Source organism: Stegodyphus dumicola, chromosome 3 (genome assembly GCF_044657685.1).
Source record: "Stegodyphus dumicola isolate Sdum_Otavi_A_Nest chromosome 3, ASM4465768v1".
NCBI classification, from domain to species: Eukaryota; Metazoa; Arthropoda; class Arachnida; order Araneae; family Eresidae; genus Stegodyphus; species Stegodyphus dumicola.
In genome coordinates this window covers 24,122,743-24,144,149 of record NC_140770.1, presented here as the reverse complement: position 1 = coordinate 24,144,149, position 21,407 = coordinate 24,122,743, and the positions used below count along the sequence as shown (strand labels likewise).

At 34.4% G+C, this 21,407-nt stretch overlaps 1 protein-coding gene across 1 annotated transcript in view; it reads left to right on the top strand.

Moving 5' to 3' along the window:
• The window catches only part of LOC118180094 (retinaldehyde-binding protein 1-like), a 28,352-nt gene extending 7,165 nt beyond the window's left edge, over window positions 1-21,187 (top strand). The window contains exons 4-5 of the mRNA XM_085812649.1: window positions 13,667-13,777; window positions 20,326-21,187. Of these exons, the coding sequence (XP_085668775.1) occupies window positions 13,667-13,777; window positions 20,326-20,520 (306 nt within the window). The 3' untranslated portion in view covers window positions 20,521-21,187. The remainder of the gene's footprint in view (window positions 1-13,666; window positions 13,778-20,325) is intronic.
• The last annotated feature ends 220 nt before the right edge of the window (window positions 21,188-21,407 follow it).

Here is a 21,407-nt window from a genome sequence, read left to right as displayed (position 1 = left end):
GCGGTATCTGTTGGTGAAACCAGAACTAAAACATAATTTCTTTAAAGGCCGAAGGGAAATTTGGATTGGAATTAGGATCAGTTATCAGAATTAGGACAGTTAACGATCCTAATTCCAATCCAAATTTGCCTTCGGCCTTTAAAGAAATTATGTTTTAGTTCTGGTTTCACCAACAGATGGCGCCACTTACTTATTCTTGTCCAGGCTTACTTATCTTACCTAATCATTATTTCCTGTCTTGTTCATTTGCGGTTTTGCAGTTGAGGATGGTGGTTCGGTAAAACCATCGAAACTAGTCCTGTGAAAATTTTGTAAATATGACGCCGATTTTTGTTGTTTGACTTCTGAATTAGTATTTAAAAGATAAATCGAACAAATGAGTGTAATGGAGTGCAATTGGCACGAAATCGAGTTAGGAAGGGAGAAAGTGGTTTTAGCGTAGGCGTACGAATACTTGTTTCATGAAAGTAATCTGCAACCATTGTTGAATCCATTGTTGCCAATATGTGGCAAGATCATTTATGCCGGTAAATTACATAAATGTCTTTGTAAGCAATGAAGTCCTCCTCTGCCCAATATATTTGGTGCTTCTATATTTTGCCAATGCTTTTCGTAATAGAAAACGACGGAAGTGCCAGAACTAAATGGTAATCTACTGAGGAAATGTGAGAAGAGTTTGCAGGGTGAGGCATTATTCCGTTTTCCAGATTGTTGATTTGCTGCACGATCGATATTGCCGTATGTGTTAAGACGATATTTGGAGCAACATGATGCCATATCTGTTCACAAGCACTGTCTGTTTAAGGCAGAATTTGGCTTGCAGTTACATCATATCTCTAGAACTCTGAGTTGCATTTATCATTTTAATTCATGGAAGGGATGAATAATAAACAGCATAAACAGAAGACCACCATCACGTAAACAACATGTTTTTTGGATAAAAAATTGCTGAATCTTTCTCGAAGTATCTTCCACTCCCAACTACTAAGTCGATGACGCGTACCATTGTCACATATACCTGTCGTAGAATAACTATATCTGACCTTCGTTTCGTCAAAAGAATTCTTCTTTAGTTCTTTGGAGAGACCAGAATATTTACAAAATCCGAAGTTTGATTCATCAGCGAGTTTGTGAGGCACCATTTGTCGAGCTTTTTCTGCTGCCAAAGTGCACTCACTCAGTTGACATTTGTAAATTTAGGGTGCAGGCGATCTCTTGTGCAGTTATTTATGTTCTTAATGAATCTAATTCAGTTTAATTAATTAATAGAAGAAGAAAGATGGACACAAGTTTATTTCTTCGCCTATGCCTTCTAAACTGAGAGAAATTTTGCAAACCAATGCAGCTAATTAGTTATGCCTTCTTTAAATTATTTACTCGTGTATTCTACTACATCTGAAGCAGAATTTCCGAATTTAAACTTGTAAAATTATAGATTTTTTTAATTTACTGTGAGTTACAATTACTAATATTTTAAAAAAACAACGCAGCGTGATTCACTACCAAAGTTGACTGTCAGGTAATAATGAAAGTTAAAATAATAATCAAAAATGATTCTCCAGATTGGTGTCAGGTATATTCAGCAGGTGTTAAATAAGGAAGGAACGCTGGTTGTGTTTCGATTTGTTTTAGATGTACGCCTGTCAGGACTTGTGTTTCTCTTTATTTGCGTTGGAAACATGAATGATCCTGAATAGGAACAGGGAGCTTACTCAAGGTATGTTCATGAAGGTGTGAAGTAGACAACACAAGCAGGAAGGGTATACGAAACCCTTTATTTTCAATACTCTACAGGTATTTCCGGAACTTCGGAATACAGAGACCAACCACTTGTGGTCTGAACGTAAGAAAGTAAAATCTACTAACTAAAACTCTAACTAAAAGCTAACTTTGAATTAGTATACAAATGTCTAGCACTAAGCCTGGCCTTTATTTAAAAGGGTACGTATGTAGTACGCCGAGCTGCTAAAACTACGATTCGTCTGCAAATATCAAGAGGGCTAAAACTGTGGCCTTAAAGGCAACCAGCAACCGAGTGGAAACTCGTAAAACTACAGTTGCAAGCGACTTGCTTCCTAAAACTCTTTTTCTCTCTCTTGGCAAAAAGCCACAACTTAAGTACTTGGGCGTTAGCAAGACAATTTGCATAAACTAGTTAAAGCATTTAATTCTGGCCGGTAGTACAAAATAACAAGTGATAGTACAGTTTTAAAATAAAATAAACGTTAGTAAAACTTAGGATCCTTACACGCCAAGTTCAGCCGCCCAACCGGAATAGTGGTTAATGACTCTTGACTGCTGAACCAATGGCCTGTGTTCGAATCCCTGAAAAGATGTAGATTTTTATAAATGCGTAGTGTCTGCACGGCTTGGGGGACACTAAAAATACGTGGCAAGCCGAAAGTCCTTTTGAGAGTTGATGGTGGGAGACCCTCGGACAGTTCCACTGAGGTTCTGTCCTTCAAAATTGGGAGAACCGAGCAAAGTCAACCTAGACCGGATGACTTTGCTCAATTCCGTATGGTAGCTGCATGGTGGCCAATGCTTTTCCCAACGACTGGAGCAATCTTGCCTCCTTGCCTGGATAAACTTCGCGGGCTTGCTCTGATATCAGACAAGCGAGATTAGCCACAACAACAACAGTTCCAAGCTATTGCTGGCTGCAGTCGAATTGTTAGTTATACAGATTTGAGGAAAAGAAAGCGATATGTTTCTTTACCATAGAAGTGCTGTATTTAGAGCTGAAACTAATAGAAACTTATTAATAAAATCTCTACATATAATAAAAGAAAGAGTCTGTCTGTGTGTTTTTCGTTCGTGCTGCGCGTAAGCTAGTAGATCCAGGGCTACGAAATTTGGTGCATAGGTGCATCTAGACAAGAGCCAGTGCATGTCGAAGCGAGGTTTTCAAAATTCGAGTCAGATTTGCTTTTATTTTATCTTGTTTGATGAAATCGCATCATTTTGAATAGTTTCATTCTTTTAGAGATGTGGTTTTCGCTATAGTTTTTCATTCAATGTTCTGTATACTGGTTTGCTGACTGTTGAAAATATCAGATAAAATATTATTAATTATACACGCAACACGCACATCTCAATCTTCTTATTCTGACGCGCATGAGTCTCGCGAGGCACAACAGGAAGAATTTTCTTTCTCTCTCTCTCTCTCTTTCTCTTTATTAGATAATGGCGAAGAGGTTTGTATATTTTGAATTAATCTCATGCACAAAGCACAATTTTGATTGGTTATTGTTTTCTGATGATAGTTTCATTCTTCTAGAAATGTGTTTTTGGCAACAGTTTTTCATTCATTGCTTTGGATACTGGACTACTTACTGACTGTTTTCTCTTGAAAATATGAGATTTATTGCTTATTTCACTATAATTTGTTATATTATAGTTTAATTATATATAACTAGCAGCTTCACTGCCAGCCTTCGTCTGGCTTTTAAATGTACCGAAAAAATGGCTGAAGGGAACACCAAACGTTAAATTTACAAACTGCGTAGAATTTTGCTCTGCAGAACAACTTCATAAAAAAAAATTATTACGTATAACAAAATTACAATGAAATAAGCAATATCCCTTAATACAAATATTAATTATCCTAATAAATAAATTAACCAACTTTCCTTTGATCGTAAGAACTCAAATGGTGTAAAGGAAGTTAAGAACTTTGTTTCCTAAAAAAATCACTCAAAACTTTTCAATATCTTAAAAACAGTGAAATGAGCAATAAATAACATAAAAGAATACAAAAAACAAAAAATTCGAAAAAGCAAAGTATAATTAATGATATTTTATCTTATATTTTCAAGAGAAAAAATTGCAATTAAATAAGCTATATCACTTAATATAAATATTAATTATCCTAATAAAAAAAATAAACAACTTTCCTTTGAAGGAAAAAAATCATGCAAATTTTTTCAATATCTTACAGACAGTGAAATAAGCAAAAAATAACATGAAAGAAACTCAACATAAAGTTCCGCGCACAATTTTACTCTGCAGAACAACTTTATCAAAAAAAAAATTCAATAAAAATGTATTATATATATAATAAAATGACCATGAAATATGCCAATCTCTTGAAAATAGTGACATAAGAAATACGACGAAAAATTGTTGCCAAACCCATATTTCTGCACAGCAATGGCTGCTACGGAGGATGACGTGTTTTACGATGCTCTTGAAAAAAACTGTAAAATTATTGAATCAGCACTTCAATCTAAATGTAATATGAATCAACAGGTTCGCGAGGAGGCCAGGCAGGCTTTGGGTGAGTTGAAATCTTCTATTTATAAAAATTTTGAACGTATCAAAGCTGTTAAATTTATGGATGCATGTAAGGAAAGTTTGAAAGACGCCATTTCAAGACCTAGTTATGCTAGTGTGATGGCGCCATCTGATGTTACAAGGATTAATGAAAAATCCTTGATTTCTTCGGATTGTTGTTTAATTGTAGACTCTGAAAACTGCTCTTCTGACGATGTTAAGAAAGTTATTAAACTAAAAATTAATCTATTAGAAGCTAAGTTAGATGTATATACTTTAAAAAATATTGGAAAAAATAAAGTCTTGGTTAAGTGTTTGACAGAAAATGATCGGAATCGACTTCAAGCCGAGATTAATGAAAAGGCTCCGGAAATAAACACGTCCTTGCCAAAAAAGAGGAATCCTGTTTTACTTGTAAAAAATGTGCCAAATGAAATACCCAATGAAGATCTTCTGAAAGTGATTTTTGAACAAAATCCCGAAGTTGTTGAATCTGATGAAAACAGAAGTATATGTAGAGTTCGATTTACTTTAAAAACCTTCCAGTTCACGAGGCACGTTGTGATTGAAACGCACCCCATGGTTCGTAAACGTATTCTGAATCAAGCCAGGTTGAAAATTAATTGGAGTATATGTGAAACTGATGATTTTATTATCATCAATAGGTGTTTTAAGTGTCTTGGGTACAACCATCGTGCTGATGAATGTCGTGAGCGAACAGCCTGTTTTAACTGTTCTGGAGAACACAAGGCAAGGGATTGTTCGAATACGAATGCTGTAGCTTGTATAAATTGCATCCGCTTCAATCATAAAACAAATAACAGATATAAAAAAGTGAATGTTAATCACAAACCCTTTTCAGAATGCTGTCCTAGTCATGAATTTATGAGAAGGAACATTCAATCTCGAATTGATTATGGCTAGATTGGCTAGACGCGTTCTAAAGTGTGTGCAGTTAAATCTTCATAAATCCAAATCTGCGACACAACAGCTAATTTTAAATATGGAAGCTGATGATATTGACTGTGCTTTGGTTCAGGAACCTCATTATTACAAGAATTTTCTTCCAGGATATCCTGGCACTTATAGACTTTATTGTGATCCTAATTCTGACAATGTAAAGGCGGCAATCATTATTCGATCACGTGATCTATCAACATTTCTTGATTATAAAAATACGGATTATAATATGGTCACCTTGGATATTACTGTTGGCTCAACTGTGCTCACTCTTTTTTCATACTATTTTGAACCCTCAAGAAACATTGACTTAGACCTTCATAAAATTAGTCAAGTCTTTATGTCCAAAAATCTTAATCGACTGGTTTGGTGTATGGACTCTAATGGCAAATCTGAATTATGGTTTAGTCCCTACTCGGAATCTCGTGGAGATAAACTGAGTGAATTTATTTCTGCCAACAACCTATTTGTTATTAATGAAGATTATGGACCTACGTTTCAGGCAACTCAGGGTTCTAGTTATATTGATGTTACTGTTATTGGTTCAGATCTTCTCCAGGATGTTTCGAGTTGGCGGCTGTCTGAAAAAGAATCCCTTTCTGATCACATGATGATTGAATTTGAATTTTGTCTCTCTACGTTCTTACGAGACACCTCAAATGTTCCTTTTAAAATCTTCAATACAGGGAAAGCAAATTGGGATCGTTTTCGAAAATTTTGTTCTTCTCGCATCACCCGTTTCATTGATATTCTTAACGACTGTACTGACAGTTCTCGCCTAAATACTCTTGTTGAGAATTTTAGTTCTGTTCTTCTCCAGGCATCTCAAATTTCCATACCTGTTAGGAATCATGGTAAGCACAATGTTCCTTGGTGGTCTGCCGAAATTTTTTGTATGAGAAAGAGGCTTAATGCCTCTATGCGTAGATTTCAGCGTTGTAAAAATCCGCCTCTTAGAGAACTTTATAAAAGTAAATATCTTGAATATAGAAAGGTTTACAATCTAAAGCTTGCCGATGCTAAATCTCAGTCTTGGAAAACATTTCTTTCGACCATTGATGTTCACAATGTATGGAAAAAGATTTACACGTATGGAGTTAAAAGAGATTTCATGAAAAAAATTGAAATAACTGGTATTTGTCTTTCCACTGGAGAGACAACCAACTCTTTAGAAGAGACAATTACTGCTGTGCTTCAGAAATCTTTTCCCTCGGATCTAGAGGAAACTGATGATGATTTGCATAAGGAATACCGTCAAGCTGCGCGTACTGCTTATTCTTCTTTTGTAGATTCTATGTTTACTTGTGATGAAGTTAATACAGTTATTTCTATGCTGGAACCAAATAAATCACCTGGTCCTGACTCTATTTCGAATGAGATTATTAAACAGTTTCACTTAATGTTTCCTCTATTTCTCCATAAACTTTTTAACGTTTGCCTAAATGTTGGCATTTTCCCACGTGTTTGGAAACATGCTCAAGTAATTCTTATTCCTAAAGGAAATGAGTCGAGGATTCCTCACCTAGATAACCTTAGATGTATAAGCTTACTTCCTGTTTTGGGTAAGTGCTTGGAAAAACTTTTTATTAACAGAATTTGCTGGTATCTCCGTCATGGAGACCTTCTTTCTGGTAATCAGTATGGTTTTACACCTCAAAAAAGTTCTGAAGACGCTCTTTTACGCTTGAATGAAATTGTTCAGAGAGGAAAAAAGAAAAACTTGCACACCATTTTGGTCTTTTTGGATATTAAGGGCGCCTTCGACTATGCGTGGTGGCCTTGTATTCTCAATCTGCTAAAAAAAGTAGAACTTCCAATGAATATTTTTTTCACTTGCTGCTGATTTTTTAAATGATCGGGAGGCCAAATTGCAATTGGGCTCGGCTTCTGCAATCCGTCACCTTGAAAGGGGTTGCCCTCAAAGTTCTGTTTCAGGACCTACGTTTTGGAATATTATTATTAATGATCTCCTATTAAAACTGGAAAATCTTGCTTGTTGTGATACTATAGCCTTTGCAGATGATGTTTTGTTTTGCTTCCAGAGTAGGGACCTTTCTGCTACTTTTTTACAGGCACAAGAGACTTTAAATTTCGCCTCCAACTGGTCAAAAGGTTTTAAATTAGATTTTAATCCTGATAAAACCAGAGTTATGATTATTGAAAAGCGAAACATCTGTTATGATGCATTTCAGTTATCTCTCGATGGCACCCCTTTGACTGTGGTAAAGCAAATGAAATATCTTGGGGTTTTTCTTGACTGTATATTTTCTTGGAAACAACACTTAACTTATGTATCAGAGAAATGTGATAGATTACAGCGTGGATTAAGTCGTATTGCACGTAACACATACGGTATTAATTACAACGTTCATTCGCTCATCTATAAACAAGGAATTGCACCCTTCATTATGTATGGCTCTAGAGCCTGGGGTATATCGCTCAAGAAGAAGATAAATTATAGATATTTACGACGTGTTCAAAGACGGATACTTCTGCGGGTCATATGTGGATATCGTACCGTAAGCTATGAGTCTGTTTATGCAATTTCTGGCTTTCCTCCAATAGACATTGCCATTCTTCATTCTATTGCTTATAAGGAAAATATTTCTGCTTCTACTGTCTCTCAGCATGATTGTATTTTACCTCTATCTGATCTCCCTCATCCTTCAGAAAGAAATGCTATTAATTTTATTCAGTTTAGCAATAAAATTGTGGGTGATTCGCCTGTAACTTGCTATACTGATGGCAGCAAAATTGATGGCAAGGTTGGTCTTGCACTTGTTGTCTTCAAAAATGGTCTTGAATTTAAGTACTTTCAATTTAGAATCAGAGATGAATGTACCGTTTTCATAGCTGAACTTTTGTGCATAAACTTCGCCGTCAAATGGGTCTCTAAACAAAATAGTGCTGTTTCAGACTATCTCATTTGTACTGATTCCCTTTCATCCTTGGAGATCTTAAAATGTATTTCTTCTTCTAATAATATCATTATCGAGATTCAAAAAGAACTGAAGAATCTAAAGGATAAAAATATTTCGGTTTCATTTTCATTTGTTCGTGGTCATACAGGTGTTGTTGGGAACGAACGAGCCAATTTCCTTGCTAAGACTGCTACTAAGCAGGAAATTGACACTTTTGTCAATATCCCTAATTCCTTCTATAAGAAGGTCATGTATGAAAGCATTGTGGAGTCGTGGAATCACGAATTCATTAATTCAAATAAAGGGAGTATAACTAGGAGATATTTCCCTTCTATTAAAATGAGATTGTCGTGTCATCATTTCTTTACAAATTACAAATTAACCCAGTTTCTTACTGGACATGGGAATTTTAAAAGTTATTTGAACAGATTTAAGTTGAGTCCTGAGTCTGTCTGTGACTGTGGCCTCGGTGGCGAGGAGAATGTAGAACATGTACTTCTTCTATGTCCTAAATATGAGAGCGAAAGAAAAGTCTTGAAACTGGGACTGAAAAATTTTAATATTAACTGGCCTCCAGAGTTTTACCAATTTATTTCCGAGAGAAGTGCTTTTAACATTTTTTGTCAATTCATTGTAAAACTTTGTAATCATCCTTGATTTTATTTCAATTTCCTCTTGTTTATTTTGTATTGTGTTTCATACTTACTTCTGTAAGCCCCATGTGATACTATGTGGTACATGGGGAACTTGTTGAGTTTTTTTTAATAAAAAAAAAAAACCCATATTTCTAAAAGAATGAAACTATTCAAAATGATGCGATTTCATCAAAAATCTATCAACAGCAATAAGAAAGGAAAATTGTTGCCAAAATTACATTTTTAAAGATGTGAGATGTGAGAAGTGTATTCGGAAGCTTCATTTAAAAAAAATTAAAAATACAAAATATTATCATTTTTCCAAAATTCTTTTTGTAAAAGCAGTCGCAAGGATGAAAGTTTAACGTGTTCAAAAATCAAAGAAAAATAAACTGTACCTTTTTTAAAATAAACGTTTTTAGAAAAAATTCCATTGAAAAAGTGTTAAGCTCCCTTTGTTAAATAAATTCGTATTTAATCGATTTATTGAAACACGAAATTTATTTTAAGTTCGTAAAATAACTAAGTACCTACGTTTCATGACGATGTGAAAATGGAGTGTGTAGAGTAAAATCTCGCTTTCCTATAGCCCATTATGTCTCAAAATGACGCGATTTCGTCACAAAACATAAAATTAAAAAAATTCTAATTCGAATTTCGAAAAAATCGCTTCGAGGTGCACTGGCTCTTGTCTAGATGCACCAATGTACCACATTTCGTAGCCGTGGGTCTATTAGCTTACGCGCTGCGCAAACGAAAAACACACACACACAGACAGACTCTTTCTTTTATTATATGTAGAGATTTTAATTATATAAAAAATTTTGCATGATTGTTTTTAGGAAACAAAGTTCTTAACTTCTTTTATACCATTTTGAATTCTTTTATACCAATTGAAGATTTTTCAAAGGGAAGTTGGTTAATTTATGTATTAGGATAATTAATATGAGTTAAGGAATATTGCTTATTTCATTGTCATTTTTTTATATATTATACATTTTTATTGAAATTTCATTTTTTTTTCTTTTTTGCTGTTGTTTGCTTTTTGGTAAAGTTGTTATGCAGAGTAAAATTCTGTCCAGTTTTTAAATTTAATGTTTGATGTTCCCTTTAGGCACTTTTCTGGTACATTTGAAAGCCAGACGAAGGCTAGCTGCGTAGTAGCTAGTATAAAATAAATAAAAGAATAATCAGCATTATTCAATGCCCGTTACATTTGCAATAACACAAGGTTCAGTTTAAATTTTCACAATGCAATGATTCAGCAATAATTGTGCCCATCTCCATATTTTGTAGTATATTGAAAGCTACAGTCATATTCAAATGAATCTCTCTATTTTTAGAGAAGAAAAATAAATATAATATATACCAATCAAATAAAAAATAGTATGTCAACACAAATAAGAGAATGTTCCACCAGATGTTATCGCCATGAATTATTTTTAGAAATTCTAAAGTGGTGAACCTCGCTAATGCTCTCACACGGACCCTCATACTATATCTATTATTGGGATGTTTAGAGCACATAATGTTATTATTTTCTTCTGCTATTGCTATATATTATGAAATTATTTTCTTCTTATCGCTTGAAGCAGCTTCTTTTCTGAGGACGACAAACTACTTATTTACAAAGCCATCTTGCAGAGCATGTTATGTTATTCCTCCCTTGTTCTCGCGTACTGAAGCCTCACTTATTGAACGCAATTAAAATATTGTTTATAAACGAACATGTAATGCACCTTGGTATATTCGTAGCAATAAATTACGTGAAGAATGATATTTTGTGCAGCTCCGAAATATATATTGCGTAAACAAGCAAAGAAATTCTTTGAAAAATCTGCTTTAATTAATAATGAAGTTACTGGCAATGACGATTGTAATATATACGCTGCTCATAATGTAAAAAGATCCAAGGGCAGCAATTATTAGTTCTCCTACTTGCTTGCTTTTATTATTTAGTTTTGCACTTAAAATGTAAATTCTGTGAAAGTATAAGGTATTTCTCCCGCCTTCTTAGCTTGCCTTCGTGGTGTAGTGATCTGCACGCTGGGCGCATGTTCAAGAGGTCCGTGGCCCGATACCCGGCAAAGGTGTTGCTCATTTTTCATATCTGCTACTTCCAAAATACCTGATATCTCTACAGTAGCGCCCGAAGTAAAAGGGTGGTGGATGATGGTTCTCCTCACCCAGGATTTGGCAGTTGGGTCCCCAAAAACCTCAGTCGCCTTTTAAAAAGGTGTATATAAGGTATTTCTCCCTCCTTCCTTGCATGCCTTCGTGGTGGGGTGGCCTGCACGCTGGGCGCATATTCCAGAGGTCCGTGGTTCAATTCCCGGCGAAGGCGTTGCATATTATTCAACTCTCCTGCTTCACAAAAATACCTAATGTCTCTACCAAACTTCTAATTTTTTCATTATGGGCATTCGATGTGATTAAAAAGAAATAAATAAATAAAAACTAAGCTATTATTCGAGAGGGATAGTGCCCCGTGCACACAACACCATTCTAATCCGAAATCGATGACAAATAATCTTCCGCGTTTTATGCATTAATTTATGAAACTATTCTCTTTTATTGTGGTAATTAGGTTAAAATCTATGTTAAAATTGTTTAGAAGACTTAAGTTTTTTAAAATATTGTTATTATATTATTATTATTATTATTATTAAATTCATTATTATTTAAAATTATTATTATTATTATTATTATTATTATTATTATTATTATTCAAAAATATTATTATTATTATTTTAAAATGTATTACTATTTAAAAATATTATTATTATATTATATTATATTATTTTAAAGTATTATTATTATTGTTTATGTTAAAATTGTTTAAAAAAAGTAACTCTTATTACAAAAGATGTTTCAATGTTTTAAAAATATTTTCAATCAAACAATAAACAATTATTCAAGGATATAAATGTTTGGATATATCATACGAGTTGCTTTAAAGCTTTGAATAAATTTGTAGATTTCATTCAGTTTTATTCAACTATTTTTATTTAATTAGCTTTTTGTTAAAATATATATTTTACAAATACATTCCAGAAAATCGATAAGTGGATCACTTTCATGATTTTAGGAAGGTAAAAAAGCCCACGAATTTGAAACATTAAGTGTAAACATTTTAACAAGTATAATGCAAGAGCACGAAAGTGATGGCTTCGAGAAACGAAAGTGATCACGAAAGTGATGTCTGTGAAATGGTACGCAAAAGCGTACCATTTCGCAGACATCTGAGCATCGTCAAGACAACATAATTCGACTTCATTTTAATATCATGCGCGACGAGACTGCTACTTCATTATGATGACATCGTGCTATATAAGCTTTCTTCAATGACATGGAGATATCTGTTCACAATGAATCTCGTTCACCTAACCGCTGACTAAAAGCAGCGAGGATGTGAAGACGTGCCAGCAGTTTTAAGTAAGTAAAAGTAAACTCTTTGAAAGTTTAATGGCAATCGATAACAATGTTTTTGGCATGAGACGCCGCTAAAGCAATCGCAAGTCCATACAGAAAGAATTGTCTGGAAAAGCCATATCCCAAAATGGAGATGATATGCAGAAGAAAGTATAGTTGTTGTGTAAGCGGCTTCCCGTTTATAGAATCAGCAATGACTGCAAGTTACTGCAATAAATATGCAAGACGCGCTCAACAATGCTGCTGCAGAGTATGGAATTACTTTATGCTTCTTTAGTATAATAATAGTCAGCCACATATTTCGATACCGTTGCAACCATGCATATTTCAGGTAAAGAGTGGCACCTCATGCTCCATATTTATTGGGCCTTGCATAAAATGATAACCCTCAATTGAATGTAAGGAATGATGTTAGTGAGTAATGAGAAGTTATTCTCTAGCGAAGTGCTTCAATCTACTACTAAGCTACTGGCTGGGATCTGTGCCTAGGCAGTCTCGGCCACGGAGGTATACTATATATGAAGTTGGTGTTTCTGAAGGCCCTGGGAAAAGTCATTTATTGGCCAGATCCGGGGGTCTGGTACGTCCTAACGTGGCGTGGTTCTAGTAGTCCGGGGGTAGCGTCCCCGGGTTTGCTGGGTAATGTTCCGCTGCGACGGGCAGCACGAGCGACTGGCAAGTAGCAAATCAAACGACCAGTGCTGCCTGGCAAGAAGCCAGGCGGTGCGTCCTTTCCTGGAGGGTCAATAGCGGAGGTTGAACCTCTGCAACTTGGTCTAAAGGGAGAGGTGATCTGTAATGTTGTTAACTCGAACGAGGCAGGGAAGCCCAAAATCGCTATCCAGACGTGAGCCCCGTGGTTTTCCAAAGAAACATTTGCCTCGACTGTCCGTAAATTGCCAGAAGGCTCAAAACCAATCATAAATAGACAATGGAATACGTCTAATGTATCAGTCGCACCATCCTCTTAAAATTAAAGGAAAGCACCACGTCAGAGAGCCATGATTTTCAAATCACTTGAGTAATATATATAATACAAAACATAACTGTTCTAAAAATAATTATTCATGTTCGTGAAGTCCCCCCCCCACACCAATATAACAACTTAGAACCTTGTATATTTAGCCAGCGCAGTGATGTTTCAGACACATTTTTAGAGAATATGCAACGCTTGCAATATAGCAAATGAACATACATAAATGTATTACAGATGATAATTCGTATAGTGTATGATATTATGGCAAAATACACTGTGATATAATGGCGGCAATGCAATATGATGATGTTAATGTTATGAATGTTTTGAAACATATACTGTCCAATGTTACACTCTTCAGAAACTGTTCAATATAATGCTCTTCGGTAACGTATATATAAATAGATACTTTTTCTAATAAAATTTTATTTTTAAATGTTTTGTTCATTCTTAAAATATTTTTAAAGGACTGCTTACCTTACTCCATCAAACAAATACATGTGATCCATGAGCCAAGCCTTTTCCATCACTTCTTCAGCGTTGCAAAATATGCCTTACCTAAGAAATTAAGAGAAAGGGTAAGTATGGATTTCATTGCTTGTCTTAAATCGAAAGAATTCTGAACCAAAATGTAAGATACAGTTTCCTTTCAGATAAAATTATAAATAGAATGGCATTTTAATCTAATTACATCTATACATACAGTTTATGTTTACAGTGACAGTAATTAAAATAATGCGCATAGCCTGAATGCCAGAAATCTCTAAAACTGAATTCAATGAAAATGGCTGTAGATGATTAGGGCAGATTTTGAAAACAATTTGATTTAAAAAAACTGTGAAATATACCACGAGAAAAAACATGTCTTTGGGAATCAAACCTATCAGCAGAAATTGAACACACCAGCCAAAGAAATGTTTACTGTAATAATTTCACTGTAATGATTATACTTGCATCAATTAAAGATATGGGTCAGTACGCGTTCTAAATTCTGCATTTTGTTACTAGCATTTGTTTATTGAAGAACGCTGCAGATATCCGGTGATTTTATTCTCATGACAGAAAGACGTGCAGGCTGCTTTTTGTAAAAATTTCGAATGATAATTGCTGAAGTTGAAGTTGCCGTACGTTAAATGCAGTAAGTTAGAATATTCCATCCACCATACAGTAAAGTCAAGACATTCATACTTTTGGAGTTACTTAATTAAAAATTTTCTGGTCCAAAATTGGTTCCTAATTATCCAGTAGCTAACAACATTCATAAAACAAGGCACTTAACGTGTTTGGTTTGTTTTGTTTTGAGAAATCAAACCGATCGATGATGGATGAAGATCAATGACGTTGGAACCATGATGGATTGATTTGTGAGGGATCAGACAGCAAAGCTGGAGCTAATTGTGGCTTTACCACGTTTTTTTTAATGTTTGCAAGCATGCATAATCACAAGGTGGCGACGATCATAAGTTACTGGTTTGAACACTCAACGTACAATTGCTAGCAACTGATGGGTACTATGAACGTTTAATTATTTCACTTGTGTATATGAGCTTTGTATATATATTATATTTCAATCGAAACGGTCACTTTCTACATAATGCTTTTGTTTTTTGAAAAAGAGTGCATTAAGTCAATTTAAGCAAATGATAACTACTATTACCTGCGCACCCCAAAATTATACAAAAGACGATTATAATGGCATTGACTCTAGAAGTCTGCCGATTATTTTTACATTGATTTGAGTTAATTCTGTCACAAAACGTCGCTTCAGAACTTAACTCAAAGTCCTAGGATATCCTGATGTTTTAGGTGGCTAGCTCAACTCAATGGTCAATGTTCGACAGGTCCTTAGGTTTCGCAGCCAGCAGATATGAGAGATCTCCTCGAAATCCCTGCCGAATACGTATGTAAGAGTTTGGGTCAGATTCACTTTACGTCTACAGTCTAGAAAGACTCATTTCTCAGCTGCAAAGTGCCCAGCCAGATGGTAAAAAGAAGGCAGCAGCTATTCATCTAATATATAAATACATCAAATAAAATACTCTCCCTGAAATTTTATGCGGCCTGCATCGTACGTTACATGTGACATCATTACTTTATAGGTAAGCAGGCAGGTAGTCAGGTATAAATGTAGAGCCCAGCTAGTATTTACCATAAGTGAGTCAATATTGACCTCATACGCTACTTATCCTCATACATTACACATCCAGATGATCAACAACCTTTCATCCATCAGACGACAATATATTCATATAGCATTCAATGCCATAAACTTTAGACATAAGAAATGGTTAATGGTCAGACATGTTTATGATAATTAAATTTCGTAATGATTCATGGTAGTTCTATGAAATCCATAGTTTTTGCAATTTTTTCCTTGTATTTTGGCTTTAGAAGTTTTGTGCTTTGATATTGAGATTTGTTGTGTTGTACCTCGTTTAGGGTCTGCGTGCTATCGCGTGATGCGGAAGGAGTAATCAATCAGCGATCTACCTATTTGGCAGAGTCGCATTCCGATGACGTTTTACCTTTTCTTGATCTAGGGGCGCCCTCGCAAGGTGGTGTAAAGTTACTCCCCACGCCTAGTAGTGGTGTTCGGTGGGACACCAGGGTACTGGTTCATACTAGGCCATACTCTTCGCATTTTCACAAAGCCTGTGTTGGTTTATTAATCAAGTTTTTATACTTACACTTTCCCTACACTGCCCACACGAAGTACAAGGTGCGATGGCAGATTGTCGATCCCCGGAGCTAAAGAGGATCATGAGAGTGAATGCTGAAAATACAGGTAGGACACATAAACTTAATATAGATTCTTCATTTTCAGCGGAAGCTGAGTTAGAAACGCAGGAGGCACATAATTGTCTAATAGTCTAGAAGACCTTTTAACTAAAGCTGGTATAGGCAATAAATTAGGACATAAAATTTGGGAACAATTTCTAGGGCTTCTTAATATTGTTACGAAACAGAACAATAAGTTGGTATACTTAACGGGGCAAGCTGAACAGACCCATCACATAGAAAATTATATCCAGGACTTACTAGTCATAGATAACAGGTTCTACACAGATGTAACAAGAGCATAATCCAGTAGTATACAGAGATTCAGATCCCTACACACACAGTCAAAACAAAAAGATGGGGCCCAAGAAAATATTCTCTTAGTTTATCGCAAAAAGGAACACTCCTCATAGGAACCCAAGGAAAATCCTGTTAAGCGTATTCAACCATCCAAATCAAAGATAGTAGTGAAGAATGTGAAGAAGATCAGTCAGGACAGTCTCCTGATTGAGATCACCAAGAAAGATGAGTTAGGGATTGTAGAAGAAACAATCAAAGAGAGTAAAAGGCTCACTGACTCGTAAGGGCTCTTTGTGCAAATTTCAGGGGTCCACCACCGCTTCAGGAAAATAAAATTAATAAAAATTAAAACCAAAAATTAAACTCAAAGAAGTTTCCTGCTCAAAGTTCAGTTGTTCCAGTCAGCTGTTTGTTAGATCATATCATTAAACAGGATAACTCTTAACAACCTGGCGAGTATTAGTAGGATCTACTGTCATTATAATTTACACTATGAACACACTTACTAATTATATTCAGGAAAACGATTTGTTCATTTTATGACATTTTTAATGTTTATAGATTATAAATCATTTCTATGTAATACTGTCAGGATTTTGCATAATTCCTTCGGCTATTTTATCACATTCGTTGAAAAATACATTGATAAAAATTTATTTCCTGTATTGCACTTAAAAAAGAGTTTGATCTTAATATTTATCATGTTCACATATAGTCTTTCTAATTTCAATTTTTGATTTACTGTGCGAGTTTTCCATTGAGGCTTACAAAACATGTAAGAAGTTAAACAACGTGTCATATGTTTGCGAGAAAGAACAACTCTCTAAAAGTAGGCTTTGCAATTAATTAAACTACTCTGATTACAGCAATTCACGATTCTCGACAGATGAAAAATGAATTACTGTAGAATTACTAACGTTTTAGAGCAGGAAACACAAAATTAAACTATGTCCTCGTTGGAATTCTAAACGTGGATCGTACACTTGCTAATTGGAAGTATTTTAAAACAATCATGAACACAGAGACAGTTGACTGATATAATTGTTTAAAACTTCATCGCTGATGACCAATTTACATGCAATTGCCCCTCATTACTCTTATTGGTCCAAGAATTGGCAGCAGAAATTATAGCCTGTTTTCCGTATTTTCGCGATTTGCAGAAAAAGACAACACTAAAAATTCTGTTAAGGAGAAAAAGAGCTTGTCGCCAACTGATTTTGGAACACCGAGTTTCTAAATGACATGCCGTAGAAATTAGAGTCTAGTATTAAAACTCCAAGAAAAAACTCCCAGTTTTTCTTTCGTTATTTCTATCAAAGTAATCACTATAAGTAAACTTAAGGAATTAACGTATCCCTCTGTGTATGCTGTCTTGATATAATTGGTAGTATCCCAATAGACGTTTGTAGGTGACGTGGTTCTGATGTCTGCCAGGAGGCGGGGGATTTTTGTGCTCCCTGCTCCCCCCCCAAAAGCTATGTCTCTACGACGTTCGGATATAACAAATTCAATTCGGAAGGAACGATCATGGATAAACTGTGTAAATATTAAAGAAGCTTTATAATTTATTTGCTTTATTTTATAACTATTTTTTTAGCCCAAAAGACGTTAACCCAGAAGGGCTATTAATTTCGTTTTGGCATTTTGTGTCGAAAATTTTAAATGTCCGTTTCAATTTAAAAAAACTGTTGCCGCCAAATATTATCGCCCTCTGTTACATTTAGAAAAATTAAAAAAACCGCATGAATGTATGTATGTTTCTTGGATTGTGATAAAATAACTGTACTTAGAGACATCCAAGTTTGAATAACGTAATCCTCCACCGAATATGGGCATCTGGAAGCCCTAATTTATAATTTGGAATTTGTTTTATTATCTATTTCATATTTTATAAAATTTTAACGAATTTTTGATTAATCAAACTCAAATATTTCAAAGCGAGCAATGGCAACTCTGTACGAAAAAAAACATTTTAATCTCCAGCGCGCGAGAGTGTGTATCTAAAATTCTAAAGATATGTTCATTTAAAAAAATTTTTGCGATATTGCTGTTGAACTGAATTTTATGATTGAAATTAGGAAGAACACGATATTTAATAAACAAAGCTAACACAGAAAATGTTAATAAATATTAAATAATAGTAATAATATTTTACATTATAAATGTAATAAATTTAAATAATATTATACATTACTGTAAATAATATTTTACATTACACCCCTTTGGGTGTAATGTAAAATCTAAAAGATTTCAGATTTTTTCTCTTTTTATTTCTTGTTCTTTTTTATAAGTAATATTTTATTACTTTTATTTTTATTAGCGCAAAGGAGCTTTAGCCTAGAAGGGCTGCTAGTCTCGAAAGGTAATGATACAGCAATGATTTTCTAGGTATAGTGCGCCTCTTTAGTTACATTCCGATCAAGGCGATAATTTTATTTCGGCTGTATTAAAAAAAAAAAAAAAAAAAAAAAACCTCCTCGAGGCATCCAAACTGCTTAAGGTGCACAGGAAAAGGAAAACTATCTGGTAAGCTTTGAAATACATTTACTGTATTATTTAAGAATTTTAGCACTTCAAATAACTAATAAAATGCTAGGAACAAATTGTTTTAATGATGAAATGACGTTTGTGTAATCTTACAGCCTATCGTTCTTATACTGGACCCACCAGCGGTCGAGCGGTAAAGTCGCTGAACACTGGTAGTTCGGTCCGAGGTCGAAACCCGCGAACGAGCTGGCTGCATGTCCGTTTTAGTGGTTTTCCACATGTGTAACGTGTATACGAGCCAGTTTGCCTTAGAGTGTCCTCCACAAAGGCATTCTTCCCCTTAGGCAGATAGCCCTCGAGGCTTTGCCGTAATTAAATAACCTAACCTTGTAGGGTTTATATTTATTTTAACTAACATTTATTTTAAGTTTAAACTATCTTTCCTGTCAAGCCTTACTTTCCCCTGGAACTGCCAATGCCAGAGTATGTAAATTTTTGTAGAACGCGCAAGGATTCAAATTATCAGCGGAAGTATTCTGAGTTAAATACAAAGGAAACGAGTTCGAGATGTGCTGTCCTTACTTCACGAGCGCGGAAGTAGTTAGTCAGAAATTGAAGAACCACGCGTTTCGGCTTGTGTGCTTGTCTCGGCCAATTGTTAATCGTTCAACGTGATATTCAAAGTTTGCTGAATTAGCAGCGGTATTGTAAAACGCGGTGAGGTTAGTTACGTTTAGAGAGCCTCGTAGTTAGTCTCTTGTTATTCTTTTCAGGTTCTTATTTTTTATTTTAACCGCCGGGTCGGCGTAGTTTGTGAGCGTCAAGAGCACGCATTTGTAATTTCTAAAGTTGAATAAAAAGGGACTTAAACCCTTCGCAGGACTCTGTCTAATTTCCAGTTTCAGCTGTCACCACTTGGTTGCGTGCAGGTTGGAGGCGCGCAACTGTACAACCTAACCTAATATAACCAGCTGCTCTTGCGTCTTGATTGGTACCTACAACCATCAAATTCTGAATAATGTAGCCCTCCACCCGAATATGGCATCTGGAAACCCGAATTTCGAATTTGTTTTATTACCCATTTCATATTTTGTAAAATTTGTGTGAATTTTTTGATTAACAAACTCAACGACTTCAAAGAGAAAAATGACGGTACTACACAGAAACAAAATTATCGCCAGAGCCCACGAGACTGTCTATCGAAAATTATAAAGATATGTTATATTTTTATCCAAATGGGACCTTAGTCCAAATGCTTACGAAATGTGTATGCATGTGTAAATGTAAAAGACGCATCTTTGGGCATAGCGTAAAATCTGAAAGCTTTCAGATTTTCTTTAATTTATTACTTTTATTTTTATTTATTTATTATTTGTTGATTACTTTTATTTTTATTTATTTATTATTTGTTTATTACTTTTATCTTTACTTTATCATTATTTATTTAATACTTTTATGTTTACTTTATTTATTACTTACTTATTACTTATATTTTGTCTTTATTATTATTTATTTATTACTTTTATTTTTTTAAACTTCTGTCCTCTAAATCTTTTCATAGGTTTTTCTTCATGGAAGCAACTTAGAAGAACTACATAAATACGTTTCTCCAGAAGTTCTTCCAGAGGAGCTGGGAGGAAATCTAGGTCCAGTAGATAACACAGAATTTTTGAAGTTTGCTCTTGATCAGGAGTCCATTTTTAATGACATGATTAAATGTGGATTTAAGAAAACGGCTTCGTCAGAGGATGGATGACAAAAATAAAAGCAATATTTACATAGCTATATTTTACAATATGTTGACTCAACCATGTATGTAATTAGTATTATAACAGAAATAATCTTTTTAAAGTCAAGTATGAAGACATAATTCTCTAATATTTGGAAAAGAAATGTAATCACTCAAAATTAGAAAATCAATAAATGAATGAAAGGCTCTGGAATTTCTACAATCGCTTAACCTGGAATATTCAATTAAGAGATGCTCGCTAGTAAAAACGTAAGCGTGTTTTTTCGCAAAATAAGCTCCGATGATGTTAACTTGTTATATCAAAAACAAGATGTTTTTGATTTCTCTTTCAGTTTCAGCATTATTTTGTATATTAAAATTTATTTTATGAATCTGACAAATATTGCTCATTTTATAGAAAGTTTATGCGAAAAAAGTGACTTGAGCTTTATTTAAATTAAATGTTGATTCATGTTGATCATGTTGATTCATGTTAAATGTTGATCTCTAATAAGAAGTTTTAAAATATGGTAGAAACTTTTTGTTTGAAGGATTTTTATAAATACAAAAATATAGCTTACATTTCTGTTCTGATTACGATTCTGTTCATTATATTTGGCGTCTAAAAGTATCATTTTGTAGAATATGTATTAAGGCCAGAAAAATAAAAAATGTTCTACATCGTTATATATAACTTTATTGGAATACGTAAATTTACAGACATACAGTTGAAAATCTACATATTATTAAAACTGAAAATTTTTCATCAAAGAAATAGGAAAACTACACACAAAAACTGACTTTTGATGATTAATATTTCTACATTGACTAAAATAGCACATAGTATATCTTCGTGAAATTACAGTTGGTGAAGTTATAAAATGGGAAAACTAAAAAACAGACAAATTACTTAT